The 23,631-nt window shown below is 35.6% G+C and overlaps 5 protein-coding genes across 12 annotated transcripts; 4 read left to right on the top strand and 1 right to left on the bottom strand.

The window, feature by feature from the left end:
* Positions 1 to 7: 7 nt before the first annotated feature.
* On the top strand, positions 8 to 5,843 carry LOC130723396 (endoplasmic reticulum oxidoreductin-1-like). Of its 3 annotated transcripts, none has more exons than XM_057574439.1 (9): positions 8 to 160; positions 611 to 742; positions 1,497 to 1,749; positions 2,216 to 2,326; positions 2,729 to 2,847; positions 3,154 to 3,258; positions 3,393 to 3,595; positions 5,129 to 5,252; positions 5,500 to 5,843. In XM_057574439.1, exons 1-9 carry the CDS (start codon positions 8 to 10, stop codon positions 5,674 to 5,676), a joined length of 1,377 nt encoding a protein of 458 aa, XP_057430422.1. In that variant the 3' UTR covers positions 5,677 to 5,843. The 3 variants fall into 3 exon arrangements, with proteins under 3 accessions (XP_057430422.1, XP_057430413.1, XP_057430430.1); XM_057574430.1 differs by having other exon boundaries at positions 5,494 to 5,842; XM_057574447.1 differs by having other exon boundaries at positions 5,479 to 5,615.
* Positions 5,844 to 6,001: 158 nt separating this feature from the next.
* On the top strand, positions 6,002 to 7,349 carry LOC130723412 (uncharacterized). Its single transcript, XM_057574459.1, has one exon. It carries the CDS (start codon positions 6,316 to 6,318, stop codon positions 7,264 to 7,266), a length of 951 nt encoding a protein of 316 aa, XP_057430442.1. The 5' UTR covers positions 6,002 to 6,315; the 3' UTR covers positions 7,267 to 7,349.
* Positions 7,350 to 8,306: 957 nt separating this feature from the next.
* LOC130723422 (LIM domain-containing protein WLIM1-like) lies at positions 8,307 to 9,772 on the bottom strand. Its single transcript, XM_057574470.1, has 5 exons — positions 9,534 to 9,772; positions 9,283 to 9,379; positions 9,159 to 9,202; positions 8,991 to 9,071; positions 8,307 to 8,753 (listed from the first exon to the last, which is right to left on the bottom strand). The coding sequence occupies exons 1-5, from the start codon at positions 9,666 to 9,668 to the stop codon at positions 8,535 to 8,537; spliced, it is 576 nt and encodes a 191-aa protein (XP_057430453.1). The 5' UTR covers positions 9,669 to 9,772; the 3' UTR covers positions 8,307 to 8,534.
* A 5,121-nt stretch (positions 9,773 to 14,893) lies between these two features.
* On the top strand, positions 14,894 to 20,534 carry LOC130723350 (GPN-loop GTPase QQT1). Of its 6 annotated transcripts, none has more exons than XM_057574366.1 (14): positions 14,894 to 15,029; positions 15,552 to 15,637; positions 15,842 to 15,877; positions 16,121 to 16,246; positions 16,362 to 16,406; positions 16,508 to 16,587; positions 16,864 to 16,938; positions 17,089 to 17,192; positions 17,280 to 17,436; positions 17,543 to 17,630; positions 18,732 to 18,804; positions 18,884 to 19,015; positions 19,939 to 20,036; positions 20,131 to 20,534. In XM_057574366.1, exons 4-13 carry the CDS (start codon positions 16,155 to 16,157, stop codon positions 19,996 to 19,998), a joined length of 906 nt encoding a protein of 301 aa, XP_057430349.1. In that variant the 5' UTR covers positions 14,894 to 15,029; positions 15,552 to 15,637; positions 15,842 to 15,877; positions 16,121 to 16,154; the 3' UTR covers positions 19,999 to 20,036; positions 20,131 to 20,534. The 6 variants fall into 6 exon arrangements, with proteins under 6 accessions (XP_057430349.1, XP_057430356.1, XP_057430341.1 ...); XM_057574373.1 differs by having other exon boundaries at positions 15,783 to 15,877; XM_057574396.1 differs by lacking the exon at positions 14,894 to 15,029 and adding an exon at positions 15,162 to 15,421 and having other exon boundaries at positions 15,783 to 15,877.
* Positions 20,535 to 22,087: 1,553 nt separating this feature from the next.
* On the top strand, positions 22,088 to 23,304 carry LOC130723339 (uncharacterized). Its single transcript, XM_057574347.1, has one exon. The coding sequence runs from the start codon at positions 22,293 to 22,295 to the stop codon at positions 23,034 to 23,036; it is 744 nt and encodes a 247-aa protein (XP_057430330.1). The 5' UTR covers positions 22,088 to 22,292; the 3' UTR covers positions 23,037 to 23,304.
* Positions 23,305 to 23,631: the final 327 nt, after the last annotated feature.

The following is a 23,631-nucleotide window of genomic DNA, read 5'->3' as shown; positions in this document are numbered from 1 at the left end:
TTTCACAATGGAGGGTGACAAGAGAAGGGGTTCTGGAACAAGATGGCTTTGGGCGACGGCTGCTCTTATCGCTGCCGTTGTTGCCATGGCCATTTCTTCCAAAACTTCTCCCAAATTAGCTCTCTTTGGAGCAATTGGCAAAGCATGTCCCTGTGCTCGGGTAATCTCTCGATCCATACTAAGTTTCTGCGTTTTTGTTACCTACCCCCCATTTGGAGTTTTGCTTCTTTTGTTTTTTCTTTCCTTGAATTGTGAAATCTCAATCCGTTTTGCAGTTTATAATAATATTTTAATAATGTGATGGAATGTATCTGAATATGATTTTATTTTTCTTTTTATATTGTAATAGTTTATTTCACTTCTAAGGAGAGGATACTTGTGATTGATGATTGTAAAGTGAATAATTTCATGCATTGATCATTTCATCTAATACAGGAAAAATAGTACATTTTGTCCTCATTGGAATCACAGTTAGTACTAATGTAGTAGAGATATGTTGTCCTCAGATTATTCTGTTCAATGTAACTAGCCATTTGTTCTACTAGTTATTTATATTAATCAAGGGTAATAGGGTATGAAGGCTTTATTTTTGTTTTTTTATCTGTTGCAGGGTACACCAAAGTACAGTGGCATGGTGGAGGATTGTTGTTGTGATTATGAAACTGTGGACCGACTTAATGACGAAGTGTTGAATCCATCCCTCCAAGAGCTTGTGAAAACCCCATTCTTTCGATATTTTAAGGTTCACTTATTGTCACTTCTTATGTCTACATTTTTCTTGATTATCCTGTCTCTTCTACGTTGTTGATGCTCATGGTTACTGTGCATTGTTTCAGAGCCAGTTAAACCATTAGGCTTTGAAGAGGCCCTTCTAGTGTTCGTTTGTATTTCTATATTGTCTAACATTTGTTCCCCTGCCCCTTAAATGACTGGCAAAGATTACAAGTATCCAATTCATACCAATTTATGGACAACACAATTTAGCATTGAAAGGCCTTTCTAGAGAAAGATTGTGTGATAGAGTCCTAAGTTTCCAGCTTGTTTATTGATCATTTGTAAAAGTTGTATTCATCACTGGACGATTCAAAGTTTGATTTGATCAACAAATAAGATATAACCACATATGTTGTTGAAACACTTTAAAGCCTTATAATTGAGTCCATGCATGGCCATCTGCATTATCAACTAAGCTTAGTTGCTTTGAGCTCAAAATATTCCTTTCAGAATCCTGGGTTTTAAAATATTGAACTTGCTAACCTGTTAAGTATTTATGTTATTGCGTGGTGTGTTTAGGATGAATATTAATGATATTGATCTACGATGTTTGAACTTAAGAGTGCTTGGTGCTGAAGAGTGAAGATTATATTTACCAATGATATTATGCAACTAGCATATTATATGTAGGGACACCTACCACTCAATTGCATTTTCTTTTCTGATTTTGTTAACCCTAATGCGTTGCTGTGCTAAAGACTAGTAGATGAAATTTGCTACAGGTTAAGTTATGGTGTGACTGCCCTTTTTGGCCTGATGATGGCATGTGCCGATTGCGGGACTGTAGCGTATGTGAGTGCCCGGAAAGTGAGTTCCCTGAAACATTTAAGAAGCCCAATCGCCTTTCGTTGAATGACCTTGTTTGTCAAGAAGGAAAACCCCAAGCAGCTGTTGACCGTACTTTAGATAGTAAAGCTTTCAGAGGATGGACAGAAATAGACAATCCATGGACGAATGATGATGAGACTGACAATGGTGAGCTACTCAGTGTACTGATTCATTTATAAATTATTTCTGATTTCAGTTGTAGTTTATCCTAGTATTGTGAAATAGTATGTATTAGTCTGAAATGTTGAAATTAGATAAGGTCCGGAAATAAATATATTTTGGGTGATATCATATTTGCTTATGTACTTCAAATCAAATTATCTTGGTAAATAGTTTTTGTATATACTGAGATATTTTTATAATTAAATTTCAATTTGATACACTCTTGGGTGTCAACTTTTTATGTATCAGAAAGCAAGTGGAACATCATTGAAGTAATCTTCACTTTTCACTTATAGAAAAAGCTTTTAACTTTTTCAATGAGGTGGTACCATAGCATTGACTTGTAGTGTGAAATACCTTTTATTGCATCAAAATTAAATCATTTTATAATATTATGAACTTCTTTCTAAGAAAATAAATATATCAATTGAAAGCATGTTTGCATTTGCAGGTGAGATGACATATGTTAATCTTCAACTAAACCCTGAAAGATATACTGGTTACACTGGTCCATCTGCAAGAAGGATATGGGATGCTGTCTACTCTGAGAACTGCCCCAAATGTGAGTTGTCTTTAGAAAGCTTATGTATTTCTATTGCCTGTGATTTTTAGGTAGTTAAATGATACTTTTCCTGTTATCAAACATTGAAAGGCTGGTAACCTTGAATTTGAATTATTACTCTCAACTCAATCCTTCTCTGTGGTGGAGTAAATGCTTCCTTTTAAATGTTTCATTTCATTTAATTATCTGTTGTTTCATTTGTCACCTGTGGAGTGGATTAGTCATATCCGTATCATTATTTTTCTTGACTGAAATATATCTTATAACTGATCATAGTAGAGGAATTGTTTTCTGTGATACCTCTGGTTCATAGATGTTGGGAGCCCTATGCAAAGCCCCAAAAGCCCCTGAGATATCTTGGTTGTGCATCCTTTATAATCAGAAAAAGTTTGTCTTTTGTAGATCCATCGAAGGAGTTATGCCAGGAAGAAAAGATTTTGTATAAATTGATATCAGGACTTCACTCCTCCATATCGATACATATAGCTGCTGATTATCTACTTGATGAAGCTACAAATTTGGTAAATATCATGCTTCTCTTTTCAGCAGTATCTAATTTTCTGTTTGGAAGAAACACTCGCATTGATTTTAAGGAATTAATACAATTTCTTGCATATTTGAGCATGTAGGTAGACTGCTCTGTTGGTGTTTAGTTTTTGTTTTACAGCCTAAAAGTTATAAATTATCTCGCTTTGAGCATGTAAAGTGAAGTTAATTGATTTTTTGTGCACTAAAATAATTTGGCTACATTTTAACTTGTAAGTGTTAATCAAACTTAGAAGTATATTTAAATGTCTAACTTCTTTATTTATTTTTTATTATTTCAGTGGGGCCAAAATCTATCTATGATGTATGACCGAGTCCTAAAATTCCCTGATCGTGTCAAAAATTTGTATTTCACTTCTCTATTTGTCCTGCGAGCAGTAACCAAAGTAAGTGTAAATTATCTTGTGGTTTTAAAATCATAAACAGTATATTCATATATGGATCAATCTTGATATATTTTTTTCTTCTTCTAGAAATACTAGTTAAAAGTATTCTTCATGCAATCTGCCCACCACTTTAGGCTGCAGATTATCTGGAACAGGCCGAGTATGACACTGGTAACCGTGATGAGGACCTTAAAACACAATCCTTGATCAGACAGCTACTTTACAACCCCAAGCTTCAAGCTGCATGTCCAGTTCCATTTGATGAAGCTAAGCTGTGGAAAGGCCAAAGTGGACCTGAGCTTAAACAAAATATTCAGCAACAATTCAGAAACATCAGGTATCAACTAAAGAGTTATGCTCTTAGCTTAGGCCTGAATATTATCCATTAATAACTGCAGAGCTCTATTGTGGCTTAGGCTCTACTCTAGTGGCCATGCTGTATGTTACTGATTACTTGAATATAGTGATTAAGCTACACTTGAATGTATTAGATTATGTCTGAGTCTGCTAGTTAGTTAGGCTATCAGCTAGTTAGCTGTTTGTTTTGGTTTGAGAGCTGAAACACAACATTGAAACTCTTTATACACTTGCAAAGTGTCACCCTAAACATCAATGGCTCATTTTCAGTTTTCACAAATTCTCCTAACTTTCTTTTTGGGGGGAAAGGAAACAGACTTTTTACTTGAATTCTGCCATCATTGTTTTTACTCCAGCAGTATGGTTCTGCCTTTCATCTTCTGTGTTTTGGAGTTTTATGTTCTCATTTTCCTAAAAGTTGGATTTTGAATTTCCACCTACCAATGGATGGGTGTTAAGTAGGTTTATCTGGACTTTCTGTTGGGGGAGACAGGGGAGCCCATGGGCCAAGGAGCAAGACACCAAGAGATCTTGGACACCACATCTTAACCCAAAACCTTAAGGCATTAGGTTTATGGGTCACATCTCTTATAAAGTCTTCTCCTCACCCAAACTTAACCAATGTGGGACTCCAACTCCGTACTTGAATTCTCAACAATCTCCCCCTCAAGTGCGAGTCACCTCCACATTATCATGTCCCCCTCCGCGAAAGCTTATCCACTCTTGCACCGCCGTTCGCTTCACTGCGTCAACGGAACCCGCCGCCTAGCCACACCGCTAGGAAGACTTTCGACACAAGGAGCCGTAACCATGGCTACACCAACCATCGACTCTGATACCACTTGGTGGGGGAGACAAGGGAGCCCATGGGCTGAGGAGCAAGGCACCAAGAGATATCGACGCCACATCTTAAACCTAATGCCTTAAGGTTTTGAGTTAAGATGTGGTGTTCAATATCTCCTTGGTGTCTCCTCTCGGTCTTGGCCCGTGGGTCCTCGCCGTGACTCTCCCCAACAAGTGGTATCAGAGCCGATGGTTCGTGAGACCATGACGGCTCCTTGTGTCGAAAGTCTTCCTAGCAGTGTGGCTAGGCGGCGGGTTCCGTTGGCAGCTACGGGAGGACCATGAGTGATGTGGTTGAGGGACTCACACTTGAGGGGGAGATTGTTGGAATCAAGTGTTAAAGTCAAGTCCCACATTGGAAAAGTCAAGGTAAGAGAGAGGGTTTATAAGAGACACATAAACCTAATGCCTTAAGGTTTTGGGTTAAGATGTGGTGTCCAAGATCTCCTATGTGTTTCCCCTCGACCTTGCCCCATGGGTCCTCGCCGTGACTCTCCCCAACACTTTCAAGTACTGATCTGAGCATAACTTTTCAGTTTTCACCGTAGGAAAATGACTAAGCAAATCCTCCTTCTGATCTGCATTTGTTGTTCTGCCATCGTTTCAATTTACATATTTCTATCATTTCATACATCTTGTTGCCAATTCAATAGTTTTTTGTGCGATGCAGTGCATTGATGGATTGTGTAGGGTGTGAGAAGTGTCGATTATGGGGAAAGCTTCAGGTTCTTGGTCTCGGAACTGCATTAAAGATTCTCTTCTCTGATGACGGACAAGAAAATTTAGGTCAAACAGTAAGTTCATCTTCTGCAACCTTTTTTTTCCTCCTCTCTTGGCTGATTCCTTTAAGCATATCACATTGAATCAAATTACTTCTGCAGTGCACTTTTAATATATTGAACTTCCATAACATGCAAATTTGTTATGTCCATTAGTATGTCCTGCTTCTGGACATAATTGATAATTTTAAAGTTAAGAACTAGTAATCTAATGAATTTTTTATCTCTTATAATTGACAAGGTTCTGATCTTTTAGCTGCAGCTGCAAAGGAATGAAGTAATTGCATTGATGAATCTTCTCAATAGACTTTCAGAATCTGTCAAAATCGTCCATGAAATGGGACCTACTACTGAAAGAGTCATGGAAGGACATCTTTCTGCCTATTCAAAACTGGTTAGCTCATGGAAATTTTTTTGGTCCTACATACTTAAAGCTTAAGTGACATTACTCCAAAGATGAGGCTGAGGAAACCATGTTCATGGTTTGAAAATTTTCCAAAGGATGTAAAAGTAATACATGTAAAATGACACGAAATTGAAGATAAAAGATATTTGAATACAGAGAAAAAAATTGAAAGTAATAGAAATGATATTTCTCATATTATGTCATTTGCTAATTATGTATTGCAATTAATAAAATCATAATAATTTAGTATAGTTTCAAAAAATTAGTTTTGTAAAATCTTAATGTATCTTAAATGTACAAGTATTTGTTTCTAAAAGGTGAAAAATACTATTTTCTAACACATGATAAATAATTTAGTCAAAAATAATATTATTATGTGTAAGCATGCATGGCTTCATTGGCACTGCCCAATTCTGACATGCGGTCATTCATCAGCCTCAGCAACACGTACACAGAGTATATTTTACAAGTGTCCCTTTCTGCTACCCTCTTGCTTCATGTTGCCTATCCCTCATTGGTTGCTTCACAATCTTAAAACCCCAATTGGCCCTAAACAAAGTTCATCCCCTCTACCACCCTCACTCACCTAATGCTCCCTTCTCATCTCTTACTATTCTTCAATCCCTCAATGTGCCACCCCTTCACTAGTTTCTTGAATTACATTTAGGAACCATGATTGAAACCCTGAATCCTTACCCCAATAGTCCAGCAAAAACTGCTGAAATCATGTCCAGGTACAGGCCCATAGCACCCAAACCCACCACTCCTTCCAACTCCACATCTGACCCTGGAAACACTAATCATGTAGGAAATCTCTGGCCACAGTTGCTGAACAGACCCACCAGGATCAAAAAAAGAGGTAGAGCTCCTTTACCATTACCTAATTCCTTCAAGAAACACAAAACACATCATGCCATCTCAGGATTCTGTTTCCCCTGTTCTGAAACAGAGAACCTTCCTAATCTACAAAGTTGTTTCCTTCCACCCCTTCCTCTTCTTAACAATGCTGCACCTTTTAGTTGCAGCTTAGACCCTCCAACACTCCCTCTTCTTACTTCTCCTAAACTTGGATTGACGATGAACTCTGCAGCAGAAGAGAAAGATCTTTTGCAGAATTTGCAAAGACCAATCCCAAATGTGAGCAATGTCATAGCACCCCACCCTGTTCGCCCTGTTGGCTCCTGTATAAATGTTGGGCACATCAATGAAGACTACTCATCAAGCATTCCAGTGCCAGTGCTATCAAGAAGAGCACAAGAGGTGGAGGATGAGGTTGAGTCTGAGTCTTTACCTGCTGTTATATCAGACTCAAATAACAGAGTTAGGATGGCTAACTCTGCTTATAAGGAGATGGTGGGTCAGCCACAATGTTCATGGCTCAAGTCCATGGTCACCTGCACAAGGATCAGTGGAGAGGTGACACTGAATCTTCCTTTTGATTCAAGTGTGCCAATTTCATCAAATGGATTTTCTTGCTGGGTGAGGATAGATTGGAAAAGGGACCATAAGAACACATCATCAGTCAATGCTTTCTGTGATGTTATGAGATTATCCTGTGAATCCAAGCACTACCTCTTCACATGGAGGTTCCACACTGCTGGTAGTAGTACGATAGAAATATAGAATAGAAGTGTCTGAATCATGTTGTAATGTTTGAAATTATTATTACTGATGCATAGTATAAGGATCGAGTATGGTTTTGTCTAGTTTCTTTAGTAAATATTTATGGAAAGAACTATCTGTGCTATTGGCACCGTCACACGTATATACATACATATAAACAAACATGAGATGGTGAGATAGCAGAGTAATTAAGCATCCGCAATTGGTCACCTTTTATGTGGTCCTTTCCATTTGAAGCTGTCTGCATACATAATAATATGTATCATCGCACCAACAAGGTCTAGCACAACTGGTAGATAGTTGAGCTTCTTAAGCATCTAATTCAGGGTTGATTTTTTAGCGGTGTGTCTGAAAAATGATTTGTTTCCCAAAGCATTGCCATGTACAAGCTTTGTCAATTTCGTCCACTTACATTTGGTCACATTACATATTTTCCTCGGAAAAAAGCCAAAACCTATAATCTTGATAACTTCCCATAACTTAGTGTTCTGGAAAAAAAAGGTATTACTAATGCTCTACCTTACATCAAGTATTAACTAACCCATTATGATGGACTAATATAATCAAGATAACTGTGTTAAAATTATACTAATTTCTTTACTTGAAATTATATAAATAAAAAATATGGATTAACCCTAAATAACCCTTTAGGCAAGTTAGATAATTTGCTTATTGTCAATCCATTTGCAACTTCACTATGAACTTCAATTGCATTTCATGTTCATATGAATTAATGTAGTGTTTGAAACTTTTTTTTTTAAGTTAAAGCAGATCAAACGTATTTTAAAATAAATAAGTAAAAATAAAAAGTTTATTTTTATAAAGAAAAAGGGGGAAATGTACATATAATTTGTTTGAAGGGGATTTTATAAGAAAAAATTACTGCTTTCTTCTCACTTTTATAGTAAAACCCAACTTTCTTTCTATTATTTATCTATTTTAAATAAAAAAATGTATTTTAAAATACATGATTTAACTCAATTTAGTAGTAATAGAATTGGATGTAGGAAACGAAATTTAGGGATTATGACATATGCATATATCAATAGGAATCCAATGAGAGTTTTAAGAACAAAATTTAGCATCCACTGCTTCACAACAAAGGAGAAAACAAATGATAGAGATCCACACAACCAAAACAGGGGAAAAAAGAGAAAAGGACCATATTTATCAAAAGCAAAGAGCGATACCATGAACACCATGGTACAGAAATATGGAACTTAAGGAAATGGAACATTCTTAGTCTCTCTTATCAAAATTCAAGGATTTCATGTCTCAGCAGCAACTACTTCACCATTGATTTTATCACTCTTCTCATGGTCACCTTCAAGCTGGCTTAAATTGCCCTTCTCCTTGATCAGTTGGATATGGTGGTGCTTGCAGTAGAGTTTGGCCTCGTGTGCAATGTAGTTGGAAGGACTAATAACACATCCTCCATGAGTGCATTTGAAACAACTCTTGTGATAACAAGTTCCATTCACAGAAACCTATAGCATTTCAAAATACTTATTTCATCCCTGTATTATATGAGTTCATGATTGAAAATATTTCTAGAATTTATTCTAAAGTCATAGCTTTGGGGTTTCAGAATTAATTCTGAGAAAAAATAAGTCTGCGTTTGGATAATGTTTGTCACAATTAATTTTGGTAAAATTAATTATAATAAATGTGAGTTGAAATTGAAGTGGTTTATGTTTGAATATAAAATGTGGTCATGTCATTACCTTTTCAATGGGATACACTGTTTTCTCACAAGCAGCACATTTATCTCTGGTTCCACCAAACTTACTTGAGACTTTGATTGCCTGATTGAAACATCTCAAAAAATTAGATAAAGGCTTGAATTAAAATTAACTGTTATGTTGTGCATATCTAGATTTAGGATTGATTACCTCATTATTACTGGTTTTCTCTGGTTTAGCAATTTTTGGTGTCCCTAATCAAGCAAAAGCACGTAAGAATGAGAGAAAAATATAATCAGGTTTTGAATAAACAGATTTTCAATCATTTAGTTACCTTCGAAGCTTTTGTTAAGGCTACCAGTTCTTTTCAGCAGTTGGTTGAAATGTGGCTTGCAGTAAAGAACTCCCTCAAAGGAATTATAGTTGCTAAGCTACAGACAGATATAGACTTTTCTTTCGTCAGAAGCAATTCTAATTCTCATAAGCTACTTATAGAAACTATATGCATAATTGATTTTGATTTTAGAATCAATTTTAAGAAAGATTTTGAAACATGCAGAAGAGAAGAGCGAGAGCGAGAGAGACCTTGAGGGTTCCTTTGCAGTGGTGGCATCTGAAGCAAGTTTTGTGGTACACTCGTTTGTCCGCAGTCAACTTTTCAACCAGATAAACTGTTTTGTCACAAGCCATGCACTTCTGGGTTGTTCCTGAAAATGCCATGATTTCTTATTCTCTTACCATACCAATGTGCAAGGAGGCTATGATCTCTGTGAGTGTATGTTGGCAGCAGGAGATTAAGGAGACAAAAGAAGACTTCCCAACAAATTATGTTAGCACTGACAATCATTTTGTCCAAATTTTAATTCAGCACCTAACTATCTTTAGTGTAAAATACTAGGGAAATGTTATTAAAAGGTGTACCATTCTCATATTTTTATTTTGTTTGGAAGATGAAGAATTATAATTTCATACATAATGCAAAATAGGTGGGCACCATGATCTTACCGACGATGCTTCACTGGCATTTTATAAGATAAGGCTTCTACATATGTTATTTTATAGTAGAATTGAATTATACAAGCACCAAGTAAGGTCCGCAACTAAGTCTATAATTAGTATAAGAATCTAGTTACATACTATTTAATAAGATACATCAATGATGAAATCTGATAATCCAAATGAGCAATCACATTCTTGAATATATAGTTTTTATTCAATGGGTGTTACTTATGATTGCTGTGATACTGATAAGGCATTCCAATTTCATGTTCGAAGGGAAGTCACACTTTACTCCAAATAATTGAGAGTATTTTCGTTTTAGACAGGAGAAATTCCATATATATATATATGTATATGCAGTTTTTAGCGTTACCCAATTAGAACATGATACCAGATTGAAAATTATAACAATAAAAAAATATTAGTATGAAAAGGGAGATAGACAAAAAATATTAAGTTAGAATAAACTTAAGATAGTAAATAGTTTCAAAAAAAAAAAACCTTAAGATAGTAATTATGCAGTGGCTACAAACAATATATTGGATTATGATTCCAACAGAAAAAAAAAATTAAGCTAAAGAATTGAATTCAAAATTAGTACAATGGGTGCTAAACTTAAATACAAAAGGAGAGAGTTAAGCAAGTAGCTAGCAACCACTGCGAATACATAATAGAAACAATGACAGAAATTATATTAGAGAGCTAAGAATACATGGCTGTTAATGTAGCCCTGCCTCAAATCTACCAGATTGCATGCAGAGCCAACCACACAGAATTCCAGCCAGATGCAAGGCCAAATGACATCTAAAAAACATTTCTCGATCGCTCTGAATCACCACCACAATGTTCATGTCTTGATGACATGAAAAAAATTGCCAATGTATATAGCCACTAAGCAAAATATGAGAGCTCATGCTGCGGGAGCATAGTCATAAACAACATCATCATCATCATCGTCATCACTTTCCCTGCATGCAACTTGGGCAAAGCCAGAAGAATCACCCTCCCCATTTTTATAACCTCTTTCAGAGCATGTTGTAGATGCATAACAAAACCAATCACTGTATGCATGCTTCTTGCACATTGGGTCAATGGAATTGGAAATGGATTCCATTTTGTTTGCGAGATAAAATGTACCTATTGGGACTGGAAAATATGAAAATGGAAGCTGTAGATGGTGATTTAGTGGTGTAAGTTGAGTTTGAGTTGGGGTTAAGAGTTGCTGTTTATATACAAAGAAAAGAAGTTGTGGACTCATTTTAATTGGTACAATCAAGGCATGATTGGAGCAATTGAGCATGGCTCAACCAACGCATGTATGTTGATGCAATCAAGTGAGATTTTATTTACTGACGTACACAGGATGTCTACATAGTACATAATACATATAGTATTTTTTTTAAATGAAAACCCAAAGGTCAACTTATATATTTAGGTGCACATATTATTGTACCATTAATTGAATCCATAGCTAGGCAAGTCCAGATTATACCCTATATATTTAAGGAGTAGACTTTAGTTTTAAAGATCTAATCGTGAATTTTCATGCTAAACATGCAGGTATGCATGTCTTAATTTTGATGAATAAGAATTAGTATAAGAAAAAGAACTTACTTGAGACTTTGATTGCTGCAGGTGTCTGATTGAAACATCTCAAAATATTAGATAAAAGGCTTCAATTAAAACTAATTGTGCATGTCTAGATTTAGGATTGATTACCTCATTATTACAGGTTTTCTCTGGTTTAGCAATTTTTGGTGTCCCTAATCAACCAAAAGAAAGTAACAATATAATGAGAGAAAAACATAGTGAGGTTTTGAATAAATAGATTTTCTTTCAATCCCTTAGTTACCTCCGAAGCTTTTGTTAAGGCTACCAATTCTTTTGAGCAGTTGGTTGAAATGTGGCTAGCAGTATAGAACTCCCTCAGAGGAATTATAGTTGCTAAGCTACAGAAAAAATATCAACTTCTGTTTCGTTAGAATCAATTCTAATTCTCATTACTTCTTATAGAAACTTCTCTGCATAATTTATTTTGATTTTAGAAGCATTTTATAAAGATTTAAACATGCAGAAGAGGGAATGGGAGAGGGAGGGACCTTGAGGGTTCCTTTGCAGTGGTGGCATCTGAAGTTTTGTGGTACACTCGTTTATCCGCAGTCAACTTCTCACCCAGATAAACTGTTTTGTCACAAGCCATGCATTTCTGGGTTGTTCCTGAAAATGCCATGGTTTCTTTTTCTCTTAACTTACCAATGTGCAAGTAGGCTATGATCTCTGTGAGTGTATATGTATAATGTAGTTGAGTTTCTATTTGTATCTGTTTGGATGTAAACCAAATAACATTTATTGGAGTTTATTTAGTCCATTTTCAAGTAGATAAGCTCCAACAAATTTCAATAATCTTGTAATAAACTTGTATCTAAATGGGAACAAACAATGAAAAGGAGATAAGGATAAAGGGGTGCTGAAATATTGGCAGCAGTAGATTAAGGAGACAAAAGAAGACTTCCCAACAAATTATGTTAGCACTGACAATCATTTTGTCCAAATTTCAATTAAGCACCTAACTATCTTTAGTATAAAATACTAGGAAAATGTTATTAGAAGGTGTACCATTCTCATATTTTTATTTTGTTTGGAAGATGAAGAATTATAATTTCATACATAATGCAAGATAAGTTGACACCATGATCTTACCGACGTTAATTCACTGGCATTTGATAAGATATGGCTTCTCCATATGTTATTTTAGAGTTGAATTGAACTATACAAGCACCAAGTAAGGTCCCCAACTAAGTCCATATATATATTTAGTATAAAACTCTAGTTACATATATGCCAATGAAATCTGTATTGGGAGGCCTAACTCAACCCAAAAGCTAGCTCAAGAGTTAAGGTTTGCACAACCATATATAAGCAATTGTTTGGCCACATCTCTAGCCAATGTGGGACTCTAACACACCCCCTCACGCCCAGTGTAGAACATCTGGAACGTGGAATGAAACAGGTGACCCAAATATGGGAGGTCTCCACAACAAATGGATCTAGGATAGGGGCCTATGGGCCATGGTCAAACAACCATTGGCTCTGATACCATATTGGGAGGCCTAACTCAACCCAAAAGCTAGCTCAAGAGTTAAGGTTTGCACAACCATATATAAGCAATTGCTTGGCCACATCTCTAGCCAATGTGAGACTCTAACAATCTGAAAATCCAACTGAGCTATCACATTCTTGGATAGATAGTTTTTATTCAAGGGGCTTTACATATGATAGTCACTTTGTGATACGGTGTTCTAGATCTAAATCTCACTAAGACCACTTTTCTAAGAAACCCTAACAGAGCATAAAAATATGAGAGAATTTAAGAATAAAAGTTGGTTTCAAAAATGAGTCAAAAGATCCCTAGCTAGTACAATAAATGACCTTAATTTTCTAGTGGGGGTGGTCTGAAACCCTAAGTTAATTGAGTCATTAGGCCTCAGAATCCTCGGGTCAATTCCCATTACAGATATATAATCCTAAGCCTAATATCAGCTTGGGCGATCATATTCGTGCGTGGATGAGACCGTCCCACCTGAGCTGCTCGTCCAGCTATAAGGTCGCCTCAACTCCATGCTCGCCTCATGCATAACTGTCTCTTGGGATAGCTTTAGTGTCTTTATTTGAGTGAGTCCTATAAGCGTAGGGTTGCCCAACCCATAAGGGGTTCCAATTCCATGGTTTCAAATGGAGTGAAGTCACGTTATACTCCAAACAATTGAGAGTATTTTCGTTTCGGACATGAGCAGTTCCATATATGCAGTTTTTTCTATTATCCAATTTGAACATGTTACATAGATTAAAAAGGGTAGTATAGAAATAAGAAAATATTAGAATAGCGGGCAGCTGAGTTTTTTATGGATCAACAACACAAACAACACCAAAAATATTGTATCTAAGTTTTATCCTTTCAATTTTTCGCCTCCATTTAAAAGTTTTTGAATTTTCAAACAAGGTCCTGAGCCATTTACAAATAACATTTCAACCCACCGCTGCATCTCCACCACTATCATCACATGCACCACCACCCGCACATGCGCATCTCCACCACCATCTGTTACACTATGTTTGGTAGAGGGAAGTTTGAGTAGAGAGAGATGAGAAAGAGAGAGTTAGGGGGAGGAAGGAGGTTGTATGTGTGTTTGGTTGTTGGAGAGATGAAGGAAGAGAGAGTTTTAATGGTGGGGTCCATGCTTTTTTTTGTCTCTCCAAATTGGAGAGAAAAGGAACAGTGAATGGGAGACTAGCTTTAATATTTTTTTTTCAATTATGTTATACTTAGTAGCGGTTCAAAACCGCCACTTTGTATTTTTTTTTTTGCATTTTCTTGGCATTTAGTGGCGGTTCTAAACCGCCGCTATTTTTTTAATCAAAAGTTAATTTTCTCTCCCTCTTCCACCTCATTATTTCTCATTTCTCTCTCATTTATCTCTACCATACCAAACAACCTCTAAATCTATTCTATTTCTCACATATTTCTCTCTACTCAGCTTCTCCCTTTTCTACCCTCTCTTCTCTGTCTCTTTCTTCTCTACTAATTCTAGCAAAGAAAATCGTAGAAAATCTAATAAAATGCTAACTAATAGAGAGAACATTATATTCAATATTCAACTATCAGTGAAAAACTACAAATTATTTGTCATACAACTTTATTAGTCAATCCTACACTATGTTTGAAGAGAGTTAAGTAAGAGAGATAGAGAGGAGAAAGGGTAACGACCCTTGTTTGGTGGGAGAGAGGGGGAACTGTAGATATGGCTAGAGGCGGATCTACCGCCTGGCCACCCTGGGCCCGTGCCCAGGCTCTGGCAAAAAAAAAGTTTTTTCTTTGGCCCATATCATATTTTGGGCCACAAAAAATAAAATTAAAAGGGCAAATGTAAAGGTAAGGGAAAAATTCAGGGACTAGTTGATAAAAACAAAATTGTGAAACCCTATTCTTTGACTTGCTCGATTGTTCTTTGCTGACGCACGGCTTCACCACTTCCTTCACCATTGTTCAATTGCTCCTTCCACCAAACCACCAAGCAGAAGCAGGTAAACTTCTTAATCAATTGTGACTTTGTCTCTGTCCTCTGACTCTGATTCTCTGTGCTGGCGTGGGTGGGTGAGCCTGAGAGTGTGAGACGGTGAGTGAAGCAAGGGGAGCAGTCGGCGACGGTGGGTGAGTGAAGAGGGAGTGGCGGTGTGGGATGGGAAGGGGGTGAGTGAAGAAGTGAGACTGTGAGAGACAGAGAGAGTGTGGGCTATTGTGAGATTGAGATTTGAGAAGAAGCACGTGGTCACAGAGTCAGAATGTGAGATTGAGAAGCATGTAGTCATTGTGGTGAAAGAGTGACAGAGTGAGGTTTTGGATTCCAATTTTGAATCTGATGATGGATTCCACCCTCTGATGCTTTGCGTTTTTTTAAGCTATGATCCTCATGAAAGTTATGATCTATTCTTGATTCACATCATCCACAAACTCTCCAGTTTTTTATTTCAATTTCGCACTCGTTTTCATCCATTATTCTGGTGGCTTTCCATTTTATTATACTGATATGTTATATCATGTTGAAGGATTTTTCATACACTTGGATGCAACATTCATAGCCCAGTGGCATTTTTTAGCAAGGAATTGCCAGCTAGTTGCGACGTGTTATAAGGTGGTGGATTCTAACTCAAAGTTAATTCCTTAGTTTAGTATTTGATTTTACATACCATTTTGGTCATTACACTATACACTAACATACAATTTTAGTCAAAGTTACTCATATGAAAACATCCAAACTTAAATCACGTCTTTGTCAGATTCAATTTTATCCGATCCAAATCTCCTAACTGATCCAAACATATCCAATGTTGCCCAGGCTCCACAAAATTTCTGGATCCGCCACTGCTACAAGGCAAGCAGTAACCACTCTAGATTAATTCGTTTTCTGATTTTTGTCTTTCTGTGCCGTGTTCCCAGCTTAATTCTACTATGCACATCACCTGTTTGTGGAAATGCTTGTAGTATGTAGTATGCTTTTTGCCAAAGTTTCTCTTTCTCTAGTGTCCTGTACTCTTCTAGTAATTTAGATGCTTCAATTTTTATGGGTTTCCTTTTGACACAGTTGCAAGGTTTAATTTTACTTAATATTATATAGGGAAATAACACAATATTGAAAGGGAGGAAGGAAAATGGTGTTTGGGCAAGTAGTAATTGGTCCTCCTGGCTCTGGCAAAACAACTTATTGCAATGGCATGTCTCAGTTCCTTAATCTTATTGGAAGGTAAGTCTCACTCTTTAGGGGGAGATAAGGTTAGAACATATTATTATGTTATTTTTTGGTTTTCTACTAATTTGGTTATTGCATTTGTCTTATCTATTTTAATTTTGAAATGCAGGAAGGTTGCTATTATCAATTTGGATCCCGCTAATGATTCATTACCGTATCCTTCTCTCTATCTCTCTCAAACATTGTTTTACTTAACAATGTCTTTTTTTAGTTGTATAGTTAAATTGATATGGTTTCCCCTAATGAAAACTATAGCTATGAATGTGCTGCAAACATTGAAGATCTCGTGAAACTGAGTGATGTAATGGTCGAACATTCTCTTGGTCCTAATGGGGGTATGTCTATTCCTTTTGTTTGAAGTATTTATTCTTTGTGAAATCTCTACAAATTTAATCATGTAACTAGTTGCACTGTGTGATGGACTAGCTACAAGTGTAGTAGACATGAGTTGATAATTTTCTAGGTTCTGCTTTTGATAGCGTATACGAAAAATCTAACGAGTTACTTGGTGTGCAAATTAATGGTTCTCTCAAAAGGGGCCATAAATTTGCTACTCAACCTTTTATAAGGCATTTGTTCCTTATGAAGCTCTTTTTGTGCTGTGCAAGCAGGTCTTGTGTATTGTATGGATTATTTAGAGAAAAATATTGATTGGTTGGAAGCAAAACTGAAACCTCTTATAAAAGGTTAGTACACTATTGTGCCTTAATTTTGTAAATCTACAGCCTCAATAAGCAAGCTATAAGTTCCAACATTATCCTTAATTAGTCTACTAACTACTATTATTCTTGTTCATTTAAAATACTTGTGGCCTAACATTATTATTAACATTTTAGATCACTACCTACTTTTTGATTTTCCTGGCCAAGTGGAACTCTTTTTTCTTCATTCAAATGCCAAGAATGTCATCATGAAGCTCATAAAGAAATTGAACCTAACGGTATAGTTTTTTTTTTTACATCATCCTGATGTCAATTGTCAAACCATATCGTATTTTGCAAACTCATTATATGTTCATTTTATGCAGTTAACTGCAGTGCATTTGGTTGATGCTCATCTTTGCAGTGACCCTGGGAAGTACATCAGTGCATTGCTTCTATCCTTATCCACAATGCTACATTTAGAACTTCCCCATGTAAATGTCTTGTCAAAAATTGATTTAATTGAGAGCTATGGAAAACTAGGTGCGGCAATTATTTTTTTAATGTTAGGGAGTTGAGTAACTATTTTCTTCTAAGCTGGTTTTAGATGAAAGATTTCTTTGCTGACTTTACTATTTGATGGTTGCAGCCTTTAACCTTGATTTCTATACAGACGTGCAAGACTTGTCATATTTGCAAAACCATCTCGATCAGGATCCTCGCTCTGCCAAGTACAGGTGATTTGTTGTGTTTCTTTTCCTGGTAACCATACTTCTGATTCTTATGATTAAAATTTAAAATAGTACTTTGACGTGTTTTACTTTTGTTTGTTGAAACTTTTGAACTGTTTCTTGCGCAATTTTATGACATATTGTATAGTTGCTAAATTGTATTTTCAATGGTAGATTCTATATACTCCTTAGACTAGAAGGAAAAAGGACACAAATTTTAATTTTTAGAACTTGGGTCAAACAGCTTCTGAGCTTCGTACTTGATGATAGATTCTAATATAAAAACACTGAATAGATATTACTATTAGATGATGATGTTCCTTAAATTTGGTGAAGTTAAGATTTTATAATCTCTCAATGTGTGGTGCTCCACTGGCAAAAACAGCTTATGATGAAAAATGTGCTACGATTGGGTCATTCATTAATTTTCCTCATTTGCAATGATTATAAGGTTCTATGGTCCAAGTTGTCCTGATGTGAAACATGCGTATATCCTCAGGGGCGTAGCCAGAAAAAAATGGGTAAGGGGGATGAAAATTTAACACATTAGACAAAATTAACACTAGTTGAAAGAAGCGCTAAAAAAATTTAAGGGGGATGAAAACAACATTTATATATTATTTTGTTAAGGAAATTTTTTCTCTTTGGGCGCGACCGCCCCTTTAAAGCTCTACCTGCTTCCATCCCTGTACGTTGCTTGATGTTTGGTGTCTAAATTTCTTTTTTTTTTTTCTGACTGTCAATTTTGAATAGTAGCCTGCAAATCAAAATGAAAAGGTTGAAATGGTGGTTAAGGTTGGTGCAAATGTGTTAGATCGAAATTATGTCAGTATACAAGACGTTCACTAATTACTAGTTCTTTCAGACAGATTTGATAGGAGTAGACTGTCATTTTTGGTATAACTTTTAAAATATAAATGTTTCCATAAGGACCTCATGCAAAACATATGATAAGTTGTCAGGACATGACATTGAGTGTTTTTATTCTCCAACCCCCACTTAAAGGTTCTGATTCAATATGTTATTATGTTCTCTATTTCATCCTTAAGACAGACATTTGTTTTTTACTGAAAGTTGTTAAAAGGATTATATTTATTATATTTGCAGAAAGCTAACCAAGGAATTGTGTGAAGTTATTGAAAACTTCGGCCAAGTGACTTTTACAACCTTAGATATTCAGGTACACCAAATCTGCATGGATTTTTCATCTGTTCCTGTCAAATGTTCAGAATACTAAGTTAGAATTTCCTTTTTTGCAGGATAGGGAGAGTGTAGGGAATTTAGTGAAGCAGATAGATCAAAGCAATGGGTACATATTTGCTGGCATGGAAGCAAGTGCTGTTGAATTTAGCAAGATTGCAATTCGTCCTGTTGATTGGGATTATTATAGATATCCTTGTTATATCATCGTTTGATTATTCTGTCTCATTTTTCTTTTAACTTGGATAAATAACTAAAGCAAAAATCATTACTTGCATCATTCCATAACTAAACTACCATTGTTCTGCATTTTCAATCTGTATAAGGTAAGCTTTGCATGCTTTCACTATTTTTAACTGCTGATTTTTTGATCCTCTAGTAACACCAAAATGATGATGCTACGGATCCATAAGCACAAAAGTGTGCCTTTCCTTCTAGAAACATATCAGCTACATTATTGTGGACTCCAGATTCATTTCATTGTAATGACTGGCTGAAACTTAGAATTAGTGTAAAACATCTTTGGGAAATGTTCTTGTGGAGGAAAGATTGTCTATGCGTTACATTTCCTAATCTGCTTAGTGTCTTTTGAGCTTCGTAATGAGCTTTGAAACTCTGTTCAGGTAGGGTGAGATTTGTCCACACCTCTCCACCAAATTTTTTAAGTCCATCCTCTTGAGGGTTTGTTAAAGATTTTTAGTTGATATTTATATTGCTAAAAGAGTCTATTGTGTATATGTTTTATCTGACACAAAACTCATGACTTTATTCTCAACGTCATTGGAAGAATATTTCATTGCATTATTGATTTCAAATCATTATATCAATTATTAATTGTTTTGATTTTAAATAATCACTTGGGTGGACAATCTCAAGTCTCAAATATGGTTGGGGAAGGGAATCCCCTTCATGAAGGAAGGGAATTGAAAGGGAATAGAACAATCTTTTAAGTTGTATTTTTAATTTGCTAATGTTTTTATTTTAGGTAGTGTTCTTATTATCATGCATGTGTCAATTACATTGCTTATTTTCATGTGACCACTTTTCCCTACACCGCCTTATGTAAAATATTGTATTTGGAGCTTCCCTAGTTCCCTTAACTCAGCAATCTACAGTTGCAGCAGTGCAAGAGAAGTACATGAAGGATGATGAAAATATCGATTCTGATGATTGATGGAGAAACAAGAATAATTGAAAGAGAATGACACCTTGGTATTTTACTTTCTTTATTTCGTGTTAAGCTGTGCTTTCTGTTTGTGCTTTCCTAAGTTGTGAACGCTACTAATAGCTGGTGTCTCCATTGCAGATATTGCACTGGTTCTGTGATACAGTTTGTATTTTTCATCCTCATGGTCACAAAGATTATGAAAGCATAGTGGAAGCAGCTGAGGTACCGGTTGATTTAACGATATCACCTAGTTTGAGCCTTGTCCAACAGCTGAAAGGGCATTTACCAGACTTGGATAACTTTGTGCAATATGCTTAAATTCAGAATCTTGCATGCTTACAGTTCTGAACAAGATTTTGGTTTGTTCTTTGAAGTTAAATCATTTTAATATTTGCGTCCAGCATAGTTGTTTTCTCTTTGTTGGAGGTGTGGGTAAAGGTGTTTTGTACTAAGCAACGTGACATGGTTGAGTGACATGGTTTTCTTTAGGGGGTTCGGTAGATATCGTCTACACAATCATAATAAGAGGGTTTATAATTCAATTTTTTGAGCACCATTTATGAAAATTGGCATATTTTTAAAATATGTCAACACGTATAAATTAGTAACATTTTAATAAATGAATCAATTATAGATAGTATGTTAAAGAGTATGATCAAAAGAAGTGGTTGTTAGGATTTTTCTTAAAATATAAGGACAAAGCTACTTTGAAAGTGGTTTTTTTGTCGTTTTCCAATAAAAAATCCAATCACTAACTTTGTTAGTATTTATTAGTGTGTTAAGTTCTCAAATTTCAACCTGTGTTATGTTGTGATTAGAAAATAGCAAAAGCAACATATATGTAACAAATTTTGCTTTTGCTTTAAGGCAGTGCTTGACATCGAACAACATCTCAAACTTTTTTTTTCCAACAATTAATTGATTATGTTACATTTATAATTTGGAAAAGACTTAGATATAGAGCAAATTTTAACTGCCAATTTTGTCATCAAGCTTAACAATGTTACGATTTAACTCATGCATTCGAGATAAAACATAATGGAGTCTTACAAAATATTACTTGAAAGTGAATGGAAACATAAAAGAGAGCAAAAGAGAAAGAGAATAGAAAGCTAAGAACTTAGAAACATGTATAGAATTTGATCCCCGCGTAATCTTAACGGGCGACTTTTAGTGTCTCTAATATATAGGGCAAGGAAAATATATTGCAATGAGTGCCGGAGACCAATTCACATCAAATTGTTTCACCGAAATAAGAATTCTAGTAAAAGTGTCATCAATATTTAAGTGTGATTGAATTATAAGTGAGAAAATAGTCAGTCAATAGCAAATAAATGACATTACACCAAATTAAGAGCTACCGAAAGTGCAATGATAATTTCATTTATTGAATTTGTATTAATATTTAATTTAATATATTTGACTTTCATCAACTCACATTAATCACTACATTAAAAACACAAAATTGTAGTAAATGTTTCCAACTGCCAACCAAACCAAGCATTCTAGAATGAGTAGAATCTAGAGTCCTTTGCTGCCACTCAGTGTCAGATCCAGGTTTCAAGTAAATGAAGAATCTCCTTCTAGAAGACACTTTGACATAAACATCATATAATTAAATATTGACGGCATCGTGGTATTTGCGATATCAATGAACAACTTAGACCCATTCAAAAATAATCAACACCATCTTCCACAAGTAACATGCTCCACAATATTAAAATCCACAAACCATTTTTCTACGCTATCTTCATCTTAAAATATTAGATTTTGATATGGTCTGAACAGAAAAAAGTGATAAACTCAACAATCATTATCTACTCTTTACTCCTCTCCAAGAAATTCAAACAATGGGATTTTTTTCCGAAGCTATTCCCACATCGGGTAGCTATGAGATTAATCTTCTCGAATTCTGAGATCATGATAAGTGAATAGATCTCCTAATAAATATTTTTTCATACTTACTGCCCAAAGTTCGGATATTAGACTAAATATTTAAGAAATCCAACTATCAATTATGATATACTCCCTTATTGATCACGTTTGGAAAGTTTTACTTGGTAATGGTATAACTTCAATTTCAAACCCCTGTTTTGACCCCTGAGGCGCGTTCTGTGAAATTGGATCCAGTCAAGTCCCCTCTCTCTATATTTCTCAAGTCACCCCTTCTCTGTTTTACATTCAATCCAATTCAAAATCTGCAAAAAGTTTCATTGTTTTTTCGCCAAAACCCATCTTAATTTCCAACTCAATCTGCAACAAGTTCCTATTTCTCACCAAAACCCATCTTAGTTTTCCTCATGTTGAGCCATTTAGTTTGCGGCAATTTCCATAACGAAGAAGAAGATGGTCCTGCACCACCATGTTCAAGCCCTGTAAAGTCCAAAAGAAAGGAAAACAGAGACAAGAACCCCTTCTCCTCACGAGGCCTAGACAAATTTTCTGAGCTTTTGGAAGATCTTGATCAGAAAAGACAGAAAGTTTACTCCCGCATGAACCCACATGACATATCTTTCGTTCGCTTTGCGTATACAAGCTCCAACGATTTCGTTCCCATCGTGGTCAAAGTGAAAAACAGAGACCACAAGAAACAGGGGAATGAAGAGTTTAAGGTAAGACACTTGACATCTTTCTCGGAGTCAATGGAGAAAACTGCAGCTGCTGCTGTGGAAGAGAGAAAACAACAACACCCCAAGTTGGAATCTGAGAAGAAGGAAACGAAAAAGAGTGGTTTCAGCTTCTCTTTGAGGAAACCATCTTTCTATGTTCCTGCCATGATGATTTTGATTCTGGTGTTTTTGGCTTTGTTTGGAAGATCAGTTGCAACACTTTGCACCTGTGTTGTGTGGTATGTAGTCCCTATGTTGAAAGATAGTAGTTTGAAACCAAGGAAATCCATATTGAAGAAGAAGGAATATGTTAGAGGTTTGAGTGAGAAGAAGATGGTGACTGTGACTGAAGGGTTACATTCTCCAAGAAGTGGTGATTCCAGGGCTTCAAATGATAAGAGTTCTGGAAAACATAGCCACCAGAAAAGCTGGTGAAGATTTACATCTCTGATTTATTAGTTCCTTTTTTTTTTTTTCTATTTCCAATTCTTGGTTGGGAATAGGATTTTTCTTCGTGTAGATATGTGTATGTATTCTAGGTGACGTAGTTGAGACAAGTTAGAAACTCAATCTCCTATTCTTGATGAAGTTTTCTGATTGTAAATTGTGGTAGACTTTAGGGATCAAAGATGTACATCTTGTGGTTAATGGTTTTGTAATTAAAGTTATTGAAAATGAAATTTTTTTCATGGCTTGATTGATATGCCCTCTCTCGTATTTACGCTCTACTCCCTCCATTTCTTAATATAAGAACCAAGGTACCACTTCACACTCTTTAAAAAATTTAGTTAATCAAGATAATTGCATTAAATTTGTTTTCAATTTATATCAACTTTCCAAAGTTACCCTCCACCCATTATTCTTAATTTTTATGCATCATTAATGTTATAGCAAGTGAGAAGAGAGAGAAATTCAATTAAATAACGACATTCTTGCCCAAAAATAATTAATTCTCCACAAACTCCAAGTTGGTTCTTATAAAAAGGACCGAGTGCATTTTCTATTTGGTTCTTATAAATAGGAACGGAGG

The sequence above is a fragment of the Lotus japonicus genome, chromosome 1, assembly GCF_012489685.1.
Source record: "Lotus japonicus ecotype B-129 chromosome 1, LjGifu_v1.2".
Classification (NCBI taxonomy): domain Eukaryota; kingdom Viridiplantae; phylum Streptophyta; class Magnoliopsida; order Fabales; family Fabaceae; genus Lotus; species Lotus japonicus.
Note: the sequence above shows the minus strand (reverse complement) of the source record. Positions and strands in the feature narration are given on the sequence as shown.